This window comes from Cynocephalus volans, chromosome 11 (genome assembly GCF_027409185.1).
Source record: "Cynocephalus volans isolate mCynVol1 chromosome 11, mCynVol1.pri, whole genome shotgun sequence".
NCBI lineage: Eukaryota > Metazoa > Chordata > Mammalia > Dermoptera > Cynocephalidae > Cynocephalus > Cynocephalus volans.
The window spans coordinates 17,345,368-17,360,304 of NC_084470.1; the positions used below are offsets into that span (position 1 = coordinate 17,345,368).

A 14,937-nucleotide genomic window follows, 5' to 3' on the forward strand; every position below is an offset into this window, starting at 1 on the left:
GAAATCATCAAGTCGAAGGTATACCTGTTCCCCAATGTTCATCGCAGCACTCTTTACAACAGCCAAGAGTTGGAACCAGCCCAAATGTCCATCATCAGATGAGTGGATACGGAAAATGTGGTACATCTACACAATGGAATACTACTCAGCTATAAAAACGAATGAAATACTGCCATTTGCAACAACATGGATGGACCTTGAGAGAATTATATTAAGTGAAACAAGTCAGGCACAGAAAGAGAAATACCACATGTTTTCACTTATTGGTGGGAGCTAAAAATTAATATATAAATTCACCCCCCCCACACACACACACACACACACAAAAAAAAAAAAAAAAAAAACCCGGGGGGTGGGGGGAAGAAGATATAACAACCACAATTACTTGAAGTTGATACGACAAGCAAACAGAAAGGACATTGTTGGGGGGGAGGGAGAAGGGAGGGAGGTTTTGGTGATGGGGAGCAATAATCAGCCACAATGTATATCGACAAAATAAAATTTTTAAAATAATAATAATAATAATAATAATAAATTGTTGACATGACCTTTGCTCTTGACCAGTCTGCTTTGCTTTGACTGGACCACTTCTGCCTCTTGGGCTTTGTGCTTTGTCTTCAGGAACCTACTACTGAATCCATGTTTCACCTCCTGTTACAGTTCTTCGAAGAAATGCTTTAGGATCTTGATCCCGCTTGTTAACAGTTTCCATTGAAAGCTCTGCTCTTGTCTGTAGCTGTTCTGGGCACAGCAAGTTTGGCACCCATCAAGTGCAAAGTTTGCTCAACTGTAATTTTTAGTCACAGTTGTGTCAGCTGAACCAACTGAGATGCCTGTGGTGTTGGCTACTTTTGCTGTTCATAGCCAGTGCTCTTCAGTTAGGACACGAACAAGGTTAATTTTCTCCTTGCAAGTTGATGTGGATGGTCCACCTCTACAGGCTTCATCTTCAAAGTCGTTTTGTCCCTTCTTAAAACACGTTCTCCATTTGTAAACTTATTTATTTGGGGCATTTGTTCGTGTAAACTTTTGATAAAGCATCAATGATTTCACCATTCTTCCAGTCAAGTTTCACCATAAACGTGATGTTTGTTCTTGCTTCAATTTTAGTAGAATTCATGTTGCTCTGATAGGGGCTTTTCAAACTGTCTTATCCTTCTTAGGGTCTCAAACTAGATCCTGTTCAGGCATTTTATAACAAGTTAGTACATGTTTATTTTGGTGCAAAAATTTTTAAATCCTTGCATAGTTTTTTTGTTTTGTTTTGTTTTGTTTGAGGTGGCTGACCAGTAAGGTGATCCAAACCCTTTACCTTGGTATTATCAGTACCACACTCTAACCAAGTATAACCAGCCTGCATAGTTTTTTTTATAGTAAGCATTTTCCGTGAACTTTTTGAAGACCTCTTGTATCTACATGTGTCTTAATAAGACACTCCCTCCTAAATTTAGTACATTTTTTTCTGTGAACATATATGAGATATATTTATGAGTACCAAATTATTTGATTTTATTTTTAGAAATCCACTAAGCACATATGATGTACATGATAAATTTCTATATGCCTATGTAACAGATTTCCTTTCTGATGAAAACCACCACTGAGAGATAGCTGAGGAAGGATATAGAATTGAGAGGAACTGGGTTTTGGTTTATTCCCAGAGATTTTATCATGTGTAAAAACAAATGAGAAGAGAAAGCGCAATATTTAGGACAGCAAAAATAAAATAGAAGATGAAACAAGATGGATTCTGAAACAGGGTGGGATGCAAGTATAGATTAAGTTTTGTGTTTGGGGAAAGATGAGGAGCTCTCCTTTGATTTCTTCTATTTTATTTGCAAAGTAAATGTTGAGTTTAGCTATTGAGGATGGTGGGGAGAAATGGGAGGTTGGTCTTAAGATTGAGTAAAATGGAGAAGGTTTGAAAATAGCGCTTGGGGATAATGGAAGAGTATCAGTTGATCAGCAAAACATGGTAGAATTATAAGTAGTATAAAGGGCCCTTTTTGAAGCTGATGGTCATGAACTTATAATGAAATATTCTGCCCTGTGTTTTGGTAATAGTACTTAGGTCTTCAGCCATAGCCCTAGAAAAAAAAGCTATTTGTATTTAACTAGCTCTGGATTTTGCTAAATGTGTACAATGAAAAGACAAAGAGGCAAGCAAGTTTAGAATAGTGGCAGGAGGGTGGACAATGGAATCTAAGTGAGATAGAGAAAGAAGTGAAAAAAATAGAGGGTTAACTGTCTGAGAGAAAGTAGAATGATCAGTGAGCTGGACATCCCAAATGAGGTTGAATAAAGGTTATAAACAAAGTGGTTGAACAAGCAAGTTGGATGAAGAGGAAGTTATCAGACAATAAGGTGTTTGAATTAGTAATTTTGGAGGTGAAACAGTTATGATGTCAAGACCCAAGTCATAGCTATGGGAATGGATGCTGATGCTGAAGTGGAATGGAGTAGAAGATTATTGGAGATAAAGAGGTTGTGAAAATGAGTTACAGTGGTCTTGGGTGGATCATACATGTAGACATTGAAGTTGCTCTGGGTGATGGTAGACATAAAGGTAGAATGGAAAGAGTAAGGTAGATATTCCAACAATTTTTAAATGCATGTTTGGTTTGATTCAGTCATATTACTAGGGATTTGGAGATCACAATGGGTTGTAAGGAGAACACCAATACCCTCTCCTCGCTCTGAGGTACAACTACCATTTGATAGGGCAGTGGTGCTGCCTTCAGTTAAGGAGATAGAGATTGAGGATATAATAGAGTGAAAAGTTTTCGGAATGGAAGAAGACATGGAAAAAGGGTTAAGGAAATACTTTATGGGACATTATGGAGAAGATGATGCACTTATAGGATAATTTGGGGGAGAGCTCCAATATCCTCAGAGCTATTAAAATATAGAATTAATTTTTAGTAGTAACACATTTTATGTAGAAGTGAAAAGATAATTTTGTTTATAATTTAGAAAATCAGGAAACTATGAAATATTTTTTAAACAGTTAATTCAAAAGTAACCATTAGTAGAAACTGGAATGCAAGATTTCTAACTTGCAAATGACTAGCGAGGAAAAGCAAATGAAAGAAGCTAGAATATAGAAAAACAAAATAAAACATAGTTTAGGAACCCTACAAACAGAATTAAAATAAGGTGACAGAAATGACCAAACAAGAATTGTGTCAATAAACCTAAGTGGCTATATAGCTCCCTAATTAAAGTACAGCAATCCCTCACCATCTACAGTTTTCAGAAAGTACAGTTTTATATTTATATTGCAACAATTTTAAAAACATTTGATTTAATTCACTATACTTAAAGAACACATTTTCAAATATATACCTGGAAAATACAGATAAAAAGAAAGAAGAGATTGCAACATCAAAAATCAGAGTTTAATTGAAGGCCAAAAGAATAGGGAAAAAGGTAATTATTGATGTTTATTTTACAGTGTAGATAAAACAAATATAAATCTTTATGCACTGACTAACATAATTGACATATACCTTATATTTGGTGGATTCTAAACTGCATTTTTAGGGCTGGCTAGTTAGCTCAGTTAGAGTACAGCCTTGTAACACCAGGTCATGGGTTTGGATCCCTGTACTGGCCAGCTGCCAAAAAAAAAAATAGAGAATATTAAGTATGCCCTTTTGTGAAATGCCTGTTTAAGTCTTTTGCCCTATTTTAAGTTAGGTTGATTATCTTTTTCTTATTGTTTTATAGTTTTTCGTATTGGTTTATGGTGTCATTCTCAATTTCAGGGAAAAACCTTAAATAATTCACCATTAAGTATGATGATTAATGCAGGTTTTTTTTTTTAATCAGTATTCTTTATCAGATTAAGGAAATTTTCTTCTATTCCTGGTTGGTTCAGAGTTTTTATCATTAACTGGTGCTGATTTTATCAAATGTTTTTTCTACGTCTGTCAAAATGATGATACGGTTTTTCTGTTAATCTGATGAATTACATTGATTGAATTTCCAGTATTAATCTACCCCCAAATTCCTGGAATAAATCTCATTTAGTTCTGATGTATTATCCTTTTTATATATAGTTGGATTTTATCTGTTAAATTTTGTTTTCGATTTTTGCATCTACTTAATGAGAGAGACTGGCCCATAATTGCTCTTTCTTGTAATACCCTCATCAGCTATTGATATCAGGATTACCAGCTAAATAACTTTTGAGAGAAAGTTGAAGACAAAATCGCAATGAATTTTTAGAAAATGGTGCCAGAATGCTACATTTCAAAAATTTGTTGGAAAACTTTTGTTTCTGGCTAATATAACGTGACTTATTTCAGACCAACCCTGCCACAGAGAACAACATCACTAAAAAATAAGGTGCCATAAATATATATATATATAATAATATGTAATAAAGTATGTTATACAGTACATACTGTATAATATATAGTATGTGATATATTTATGATATTTATGTATTAGCATATATAAAAATCAAAAAGTATGATAGTTATAATGAGCTTAGTAGATGGTCTGAATAGTAATGGGCATACTGAAAATTAAATCAGTTAGCTGAATGATCAATCTGGTTAGGGAGAAATTGGTTAATAGACACAAAGAATGAATACATTTTGTAATGACGAATATGCCAACTATCCTGATTTGTTCACATTGTGTAGAAATACTGATAGTCACCTCTGTACCCACAAATATATATAACCAATTATGTTTCAATAAAAAAAAAAAAAGTCGGTCTGAGGAATTTCTTCAGCAAATAGTCTAACAGCACAGAGATGTAAAGAGTATAGTCAGAACTTCTAATATCTATCTGATAAGAGTTCTGAAAAGAGAAAAGGGAAAGGAGATAAGAAAATATCCTTAGATGAAGAATGATTATATCTTTAGATCAGGGATCCACAGAGTTTTTCTGTAAAGGCCAGATAGTACATATTTTAGACTGTATATACTTTAGTGTCTGTTGCAACTATTCAACTCTACCATTGTAGCATGAAATCAGCTATAGACAGTAAGACTATGACAAATGACTGTGTTCCAATAAAATTTTAAAGGAACAGTAGGCAGTCTGGATTTGGTCCATGATCATGTCTGCAGACCCCTGCTTTAGATTGAAAAGCCCTGGCACCCTAATCTGTTTTCTATTTCCTGTCTCTGTGGATTTACCTATTGTGGATGTTTCATGTAAATGAAATTATGTAATATGTGACCTTTTGTGCCTGGCTTCTTTGATTTAGCATGTGTCTGAAGTTCATACACATTGTAGTATGTGTCAGTGTTTACTTCCTCTTATGGCTGGATAATAATATATTGTATGGATATGTACCACCTTTTGTTGATCCATTCATCCATTGGTGGACATTTGGGTTGTTAACATTTTTTGGCTATTATGAATAGTGCTGCTAGGAATAGTCTTGTATCAGTATTTGTTTGAGTACCTGTTTTCAATTTTTGAGGGTATATGCTCAGAAGTAGAATTGCTGGGTCATATGACAATTCTGTTTATCTGTTTGAGAAACTGCCAAACTGTTTTCCACAGCAGCTCCACCATTTTACATTCCCACCAGCAATGTACAAGTATTGTAATTTCTCCGTATCCTTGCTAACACTTGTTATTTTCTCTGCTTTTTAATTATAGCCATCTTAATGGATGTGAAACATAGGAGTTTCTTTTATTTATTTATTTTTATTGTAACAAAGTTGGTTGTACATATCTGTGGGGTACACAGTTAAACATCAATACTTGTGTGCCATATGCACATCAGATAACTATTATATTCAGTAATATACACTATCATTGCTATTCATGGCCCTTTACCCATTCCTCCCTCTCCCCTCCCTTCCTGCTTCTATTAACCTCAGTTGTCCTTTTGAAAGTTCAGTATATTATTGTGAATGTTGTATTTTTCTTTCTTTCTTTTATTTATGTGTTTATTATTTTAGCGCCCACTTATGAATGAGAACATACAGTATTTCTCTTTCTGTGCCTGGCTTATTTCACTTAATATGATTTTCTCTAAGTTCATGTTGCTGCGAATAGCAGTATTTTGTCCTTTTTTATAGCTGAGTAATATTCTATTGTGTATATACACCACTCTTATGCCGTCATCTGATGATGGACATTTAGGTTGGTTCCAACTTTTGGCTATTGTAAATAGAGCTGCAATAAACATGGGGTGCAGGTATCTCTTTGACATAATGCTTTTCATTCCTTTGGATATATACCAGCAATAGAATTGCTGGATCATATGGCAGCTCTGTTTGAAGTTGTTTAAGGAATCTCCATACTGTTTTCTAGAGTGATTGCCCCAATTTACAGTCCCACTAACAGTGTAGGAGGGTTCCCCCTTCTCCGCATCCTTGCCAGCTTTGTTGTTTTCCATCTTTTGATGATAGCCAGTCTAACTGGGGTGAGATGGTATCTTAATGTGGTTTTGGTTTGCATTTCTCTGATGCTTCATGATATTGAGCATTTTTTCATGTGTCTGTTGCCATTTGTATACCTTCCTTTGAGAGATGCCTGTTCAGTTCCTTTGCCCATTTTTTAATTGGGTTATTTTTTTTACTGTTAAGTTGTTTGAGTTCCTTGTATATTCTGGATATTAATCCTTTGTCAGATGCGTAGTTTGTAAATATTTTCTCCCATTCCGTAGGTTGTCTTTTTGCCCTGTTAATTGCTTCTTTTGCTATGCAGAAGCTTTGTAGTTTGAAATAATCCCATTTGTTTATTTTTCCTTTTGTTGCCTGTGCTTTGGCGGTCATATTCATAAAATCTTTGCCCAGTCCTACTTCTGAAGTGTTTCCCCTGCATTTTCTTTTAGGAGCTTTATAGTTTCAGGTCTTATATATAAGTCTTTAATGCATTTTGAGTTGATTTTGGTGTATGGTGAGAGGTACAGGTCTAGTTTCATTCTTCTACATATGGATGTCCATTTCCCAGCACCATGTATTGAAGAGGCAGTCTTTTCCCCAGTGTATGTTCTTGTTGCCTTTGTCAAAGATCAGTTGGCAGGAGTTTCTTATAGATCTGTGAGTTCTCATTTAATCTTATAGGCAGTAGGAAAAGTACACTCATAGGAAAATAAATAATGCAAAAAGTTTTAAGTTAGATACCCAGAACTGCTAGTATATTTATTTAAAGTTTAAGTATTTGATTGTGAGATGGTAGTTTAAGTGATGATTATGATCATAGAATATATACATACCTAAACACATATATATTTCTTTTTTATTCTTTCTTTTAGCTACCTGAAAAGAAAGGGAATAATAATAAATGAAACATCTGCAGTTGTGTATGCTCAGTTACTCACAGGTCGTAAATATCAAATAAATCAAAATGGTGAAGTTCGTCTAGAGAAACAGTGGTCCAAACAAGTTCTTCCTTTTGTTTATCAAACTATTGTCAAGGTAAATCTCCATCAGGTCTCAATTCTATCTTGATGTACAATATTACGCATTGTATAAAGAAAAGACTATATTAATATTTATAAATAGAAGACTAATTCAGCAATGTATAATAGAGATTATTATTTACTATAACTTGCAAAATACCTCAGTCTTTATAAGGAGTAATATATGCTCAAACACTCACTGTGTGTGTGTGTACAGTTAGGGAAATTTTCTTTTTTTTTTTTTAAGGTCTTAGTCTCTAAAAAAAATACTTCCCAGCATTAACTTATACCATTGCATTTTAGATGTTTGCCTTAAATAAACCAATAAACATAAAAGGTATTTCTTCGTGTTTATAACCTTAGATATGGTAAGGGGACAAAATATTTTTTAAAGTATGTAGTGATCTTGTAATTTGGGGGATACAATATGGTGCATAAGAACACAGACTGCTAGAGTTGGCTTCTTAGCTATGTGACCTTGGACAAGATTCACCCCCTTTCTGTGGCCCAGTTTTGCCACATCTGTAAAGTGAGGCCAATAATGGTCTCTGCCACAGAGGATTATCTTGAGGATTAAATGAACTAAATAAATGTGTGAAGCACCTGGAAGAGTGCCTGGTATATACCCAGTCAATAAACTTTAGCTGCTAGTATTGCTGTGTAGAAAATGTTCATCTTTGATATTTGTAGACAGCATAATCATAATACCAGAGGGAAAAAACTTGATGTGCAATCTATAGAAATTTTGACTGTGATGATTTCCTTTTATATTTCATTTTACATAGGACATCCGAGCTTTCGACTCTCGTTTCTCCAATATCAAAACATTGGATGATTTGTTTCCTCCTAGAAGTACGGTCTTTATGCTGGGAACCCCCTATTATGGCTGCACTGGAGAAGTTAGTTTCAGTTACTGTTACTAATTAAATTTCTTTCTGGTTTCAAGTTAATACAGTTATTTAACTTCTCTTCATTTAGGCACAAAATAAAATATAATACGAAAGAGGAAAAATAAGAAAAAATTCATTCATTCTGTAAACACCGTATTTGACTATATATCTTTAGTCTTGAGTGGGTTAGGGTCAGTAGGTAGGAGATAAAAAATTCAAATCCTGATTGCTTTTTTAGTAGGTTTTTTTATTATGGTGGTATGGATGAAACAATTCTGAAACTATTTTAGATGTATTTATAGGGCTGAGTGAATTTGTATTTGAAAATATTGATATGAACTCAGGATTCACAATAAGGGACAGATGAACATCACATACCTCCAGATGTGATACCCCAAGAAGGACACATTACCTATTCAGTATTCTGGCTGAGAATGTATAACCTTAACCTAATTAAGAAGAAGCATCAGACAAACCTAAAATAAGGAACTTTTTTTTTAAAAAGGCACGGTGAAGAGGGAAGGATGAATTGTATTCTTTAAAATATCAATGTTATGAAAAACACAGAAAGGCTCTGAATATATTCCAGATTAAAGTATGCCAAAAGAGATATGACAACTAAATGCAATATCTGATCCTATCCTGGATCCTGTAGTAGAGGGAGAAAAGAGTTCTATAGAGGACATTGATAGGTCAACTAACAAAATTGGAGTATGGATAGTAGCTTAGAAAAAAGTATTAGTATAAATTTATATACTTAATAATTGTACTGTGGTAATATAACAAAATATCCTTCTTTGGAAATATACACAGAAATATTTAGAGGTAAGGAACATGATTATATCCTCAAAAGGTTCAGAGAAATAATTATGTTTATGTAAATACACATAAACAGTGTGCAGATGTTAAAGCCCTTTGCTTTACAATGTTAACAATAGGTGAATCTAGATAAATGTTTTCAGGTGTTCTTTGTACTGTATTTTTGCAACTTTTTGACACTGTAATTATTTGCAAGTAAAAAGTTTAAAAAAAAAAAAGGAAAGATTAACAGCTATTAAAGCAAGGATACAGTGACTCAATTTTACAATATTATGACATCCACTCATAAATTCCAAGAGAATTTCCACTATCTAACTTTGTCATACTGTATTTCAGAAATAATAAATTCTGGTCAAATAAGAAAAATAAAATGTAGTGAAAGAGACTAAAACATACTGTGTTTTTTTTTTTCCTCTAAGGTTCAGGATTCAGGTGATGTGATTACAGAAGGTAGGATTCGTGTGGTTTTCAGCATTCCATGTGAACCCAATCTTGATGCTTTAATACAGAACCAACATGTGAGTACTGTACTTCATATTGTTTCATTCAGAGTTGATAAACTTCTTAAAATGTTAGAAGGGTATTTCTGCTACCTCCTCTGAATGTATTTCACGTGTTTTATTTAGTACTGATCAGATTCTCTCACAGTTGTATCTAGTATTATTTAAAAATAAGTGTGGAATCTGTGCTCAAAACCTTGTGCAGATCTTTGCAGGGAAAATCACTGAAATTCCTTTATTTGCTCAAGTTTATAAGAGGCACATTGATTAGCATACCCTCTGGGAATAGACTTAGGTTTTTTAAACCTTTCATAATAATTCAGAGCCTGCATTTTTACTTACAAGTGACAAATAGCCTTTCTGCAAAAGTTGTTTACCTCAACCCAACTAAAAATGAATAGTCTCAACCCTAGAGAATATTGGAAAACTGCATTTAAGTTCACAACGTCTTTTTTCAGGACTTTTTCTCCAAAGATGTTCACTGGCCTCCTTTCCCCTGTTAAAATAGGGGGAAGGTTCTGATATTTGTCATTTGTTCTTATTGATTAATTGGATAATTGACTAAACTGAAATTAATTCATGATAAACCAGCTATCGCTACTTACGGTAAAAAAAAAATTTTTTTTCTAATGGTAAAATCTAAAGCTTTGTATCCTGTGAAATGAATTGAAGGCATTAGGCATCAGCATACCCATGAGGAAACTTTATGTATGGAAGGCAGAGACATTCCTAAAATTTTACTATCAAGTCTCTTTTGGAGAAAGAATTTAGACAGTATAGTCAGGAAACCAGGAAAGTGGGCCATTAGATAAGAATCTGGATCATTGTTTTGGGAGTCAGTGAAGGTGAAAGAACTTGTGTTCCTTCATCCTTGGCTTTTTCTAGATCTAGAAGAACCTACCCACTCGTACAGTGTTGATCGGCGTGCCCTCTTCACTATACTTTTCTCTTTGCATACCTTCTTTAAGTTTCACTCAAGCCACCTTCTCTCTCTACCCCAACATTCTCAGCTATTTACTTCATATTTTCAATGATATTTTTGATGATTTTAACTTCTAATTACAGTAGTCTCCCTTTTCCCCAGGGGATACATTTCAAGATCCCTGGTTTATACCTGAAACCACAGATAGTACTAAACCCTATATATGCCATGTTTTTTCCTGTACATACCTATGATAAAGTTTAACTATAAATCAGGCACTGTAAGAGATTAACAAATAACTAATAATAAAATAAAGCAATTATAACAATATACTATAATGAAAGTTATATGAATGTGGTCTTTCTCTCTCAAAATATTTTATTGTACTCTACCTTGAGTAACTGAAACCACAGAAAACGAAACCATGGATAAAAGGGGACCACCGTTTCTCAGAAGGAGTACAATTGGTATTTTAGGAAGGACAGTATGTATTAAATAGGACTATTCTGTGTATGGCAGGACAGCTGGCATCTTTGGCCCTTGGGTATTAAGTGCCCATGCCAGTTATTGTAATTGAATGTGCCTCTACACATTTTCAGATGCTTATTAGAAAAGTGGTACTATTTGTGATTTAGAACACCTACCTTAATTCTTTCGATCTTTTCTGGAAAGCATACTTGATTTGTATTATATTATTGCTAAATCTGATAATGTTCTTGATGAAAAACTATGTTGCTTTCCTTACTAACATATTTACATATTTTAACAGTAACTTTATATTCCAGGCCACCAAAAAATTATCCATTTGGGGGGTCATTATAGACATCAATAAAAAAAAATTGATCTTACCAATCTCTGGAAGTTTTTTTTGTTGGCAATAAAATTATCTTATATTCATATCTGATATGAATATAAAATATGAATATAACCATCATATAATATGAATATATAAATATAAAATAATTATGTGCTATTGTTATATACATTATATTAAGAGTATATGGTAGTTGGTACTGGATTTGTGAATAATAATCTTCCTGGTTAAAAATTATATGATCTGATACTTCTTTTACTTGACAATCTTTATGGTTTCTTCCCTTAAGTATACAAATTAAGATTATATTTCATTAACTGTATTAATTGTAAGCCTATACATAATTTGTTACTTTCATGTGACACTTCTAATTTTTCTCAGTAGCAACTATTTTGATGACATACTCATGTTTTAATTCAGTATAGTAGTTACTGAGGCCTCATTTTATCCCTACGTTGATAGGCCCTGCTTAGAATATAAAATTAGTTTTTCAAAAAATCTTGCCTTTGGAGTTTGCCACTTAGTACTTAACAGTAGCATTTATTTCTTGAGACACTTTCACAAACTATATATTTCCTCCCCCTTTCATCCATCCTTGGGAATTCTGTCCTTTAAGGAGAAAGAGAGAGGAGCAGAAAAATTCTGCCTACAGATCCTTTCAAAAAAAAAAAAAAAGGAAATGGATCTAAGTGAGAATCCTTATATTGCCACTATCCAGTGGTTAGTGATGTCTTGATTATCTCCAGATTTTAAAGGTAAAGAAATAATATTTAATGTGAACTTGTGTTTCCATAATTGACTTTTTTGTTTTTATATTTAAAGAAATATTCTATAAAGTACAACCCAGGATATGTGTTGGCCAGTCGCCTTGGAGTGAATGGTTACCTTGTTTCAAGGTTTACAGGAAGTATTTTTATTGGAAGAGGATCTAGGCGAAAGTAAGTTTATATTAGAGAAATTTACTTAAAGTGGCAGAAAAATGATAAAGATTAAATGCTTAATATTTTAGTATTTATTTTCTCTTTTTAATTGCTCTGAGGTGTTTAAGAAATTGTTTATAAATTCCTCTGATGGTGTTATTTCATCTGAATGGCACATGTTTTTCATGGTTGGAAAGACAATTTTTATTTTTAGCAGGTAACAAATTGAACCTTGAAAAAAGGTATCGGAGGGTGTGTGTGAACCTCAATAATATATTTCCTTGCATTTTTTTATTTCATTTTCTTCTATACTTACATAATTTATTTACATGCTTTGTTAACTTGACTTTTAAAGCCTTTCCTCTAGTTTTTCCAATTACTGCTACTTTGAAAATAACCATAATGACTAAAATGTAGAACAATTAAAACTGAGCTTTTCTAAGAATTGAAAGGAAACCTTTTTATTCCTTGAACAACATTTTATAACGTGCGTGGTGTATGTATGTGTGTGTGTGGTTTAAATTCAGCCCTCATGGAGACCATAAAGCAAATGTGGGTTTAAATCTCAAATTCAACAAAAAAAATGAGGAGGTACCTGGATATACTAAGAAAGTTGGAAGTGAATGGATGTATTCATCTGCAGCAGAACAACTTCTGGCAGAGTACTTAGAGAGGTAAGTGCCTAACAAGATCCTACTAGGTGTTCCAAAACTTAGGAATGTACTAATTTATTTTGCCTTGCAGTTTTAGAAGAAAAATATTCCTTTAGTAAAATTGACATATATGCATACAGACTTGATTATAAACTTAATTTTGTGTCAGGGAGCATCACAGCCATTAGCTAAAATAGAAAAATATCATCCTTATATTATTAAAAAGAAAAAGTATGATGAGAATTGGCCTTCTTTTAATGAAAATTTTTCTTGACTTGCTATCATAAATTATTCACTACTTTGCGTGCCTGTGCCAGTACTAAGAGGACTGGTATGGATGAACAAAACAGCCCTTGGCATAGTGTATTTTCCTGATTCTTACAACTCCAGCTGGACAAAAGGCTACTATCCTAGAATGATTGAGTTTTCTTGCTGAAATGATAAGAAACCAATGAGTCTCAACTCTTCTTTATAAAAATGAGAAAACTGAGTACCAAGGTTAAGTGAGGTAAATAGTGACAAAGGTTTACAGGAAATATGTTCACTTCTTATTCACATTGAATGTTCTTTCCATTGTTCCACTGGTTTCTAATCTTTTTATATTTGAGGATCCCTGTATTAGTTTCCTAAGGCTCCCATACTAAGTACAAGAAACTGGATTGCTTAAATAACAAAAATTTATTGTCTGACAGTTCTGTAGGCAAGAAATCCAAAATCAAGATGTCAACAGGGCCATGGTCCTCTGAAGGCAGTAGGGAAACACCTCTCTCTGTTTCTCATAGCCTCATGCGTTCCTTGGCTTGTAGGTACATTACTTCAGTCCTCCATCTTCACATGACATTCTCCCTGTGTATCTTCACATCTTACGTCCGTGTGTATCTGTCTGTGTACCCCAATCCTTTTGTTATAAGGATACCAGTCATATTAGATTAGGGCCCACCCTAAATTACTTAATTTTAACTTGTCTCTATAAAAATGTTATTTCCAAATAAAGTCACATTCTGTATCTTTTGTGGGCACCAAGGAGACACAATTCGATTTCATGTTACAATCTGAAAATTTAGATTTTTCTGTTCACTTCCATATTTCTTTAAAAGGTCGAATTTAAACTACTTTTTCTTAATTTTTCAACCTGACATGTCCATTGATTTCCTAGTATGAGGATGAGTTTTAGTTTTCTTCTACTACTGCCAAACCCTATTCCCTCACCTCCCTATACACTCATACATATTTCCCCACTCACTAAAGCTTCATCAGTTTTTGGTTAAATGTATAAAAGGTTTACAAAAGTAACTGTTCACAGCTGGACCTTGTAGAGTATTATGATTACATTTCCCTTCTTGTACACGTTTTTGTTTTCCCTATTGTTTTTTCATTTGCTTATCATCTATGTTAACATAACTAATTCAGCCCTAAACTCTTTACCATAGCTGTAAAACTGGATATGGTCAAACAGAAAAGGTGATCTTTCAGTTCCATTTTTATCTGGAGACTCCTCCTCATACTTCTGTCTTCCTGCTTCAGTTTGAACTGATTTCTCTCTAGGGCTGTTGCATAGCTCTCCTTCTGGAGTTTCCCTTTACTGTCATCCTAGGAATTCCCTTCGCCATTCCCCTGTGTAAGATTTCTTCATTTTCTGACTCCCATACCTTACTCTTTCTGATTTATGTATCCATTTTGATGGAGCACTTAGTCCTATAGCTTCCTGAATAAGCTTGCACGTCTGAAAATGTCTTTATTCTTCTCCTGGTCTTGATTTTTTTTTTTTTTTAAGGGAATTCCATTTTTTTACTTGCCATTTCTGAAAACTTTTTTTTTAATTATTTTATTTTATTTTGTCAGTATACAATGTGGTTGGTTGTTGTGGCCCATTCTTGAAAGCTTCCTCCCTCCCCCCTCCCCCCTCTTCCCTCCTTCTCCCCCTCCTCCCCCTCCCTCCCAACCTCCTTTCTGTTCGCTTGTCGAATCAACTTCAAGGAATTGTAATTGTTGTGTCTTCTTCCCTCCCCCCCAGGTTATTTGTGTATTTATTTATTTATT

The 14,937-nt window shown here is 33.8% G+C and overlaps 1 protein-coding gene across 5 annotated transcripts in view; it reads left to right on the forward strand.

Annotated features, from left to right (window-relative positions):
- Positions 1 to 14,937, forward strand: part of XRN1 (5'-3' exoribonuclease 1) — a 132,801-nt gene that overhangs the window by 61,231 nt on the left and 56,633 nt on the right. For all 5 annotated transcript variants that reach the window (XM_063114404.1, XM_063114400.1, XM_063114401.1 and 2 more), the window contains exons 21-25: positions 7,233 to 7,395; positions 8,165 to 8,278; positions 9,508 to 9,606; positions 12,147 to 12,262; positions 12,772 to 12,918. In XM_063114404.1, coding sequence (XP_062970474.1) covers positions 7,233 to 7,395; positions 8,165 to 8,278; positions 9,508 to 9,606; positions 12,147 to 12,262; positions 12,772 to 12,918 — 639 coding nt within the window. The remainder of the gene's footprint in view (positions 1 to 7,232; positions 7,396 to 8,164; positions 8,279 to 9,507; positions 9,607 to 12,146; positions 12,263 to 12,771; positions 12,919 to 14,937) is intronic.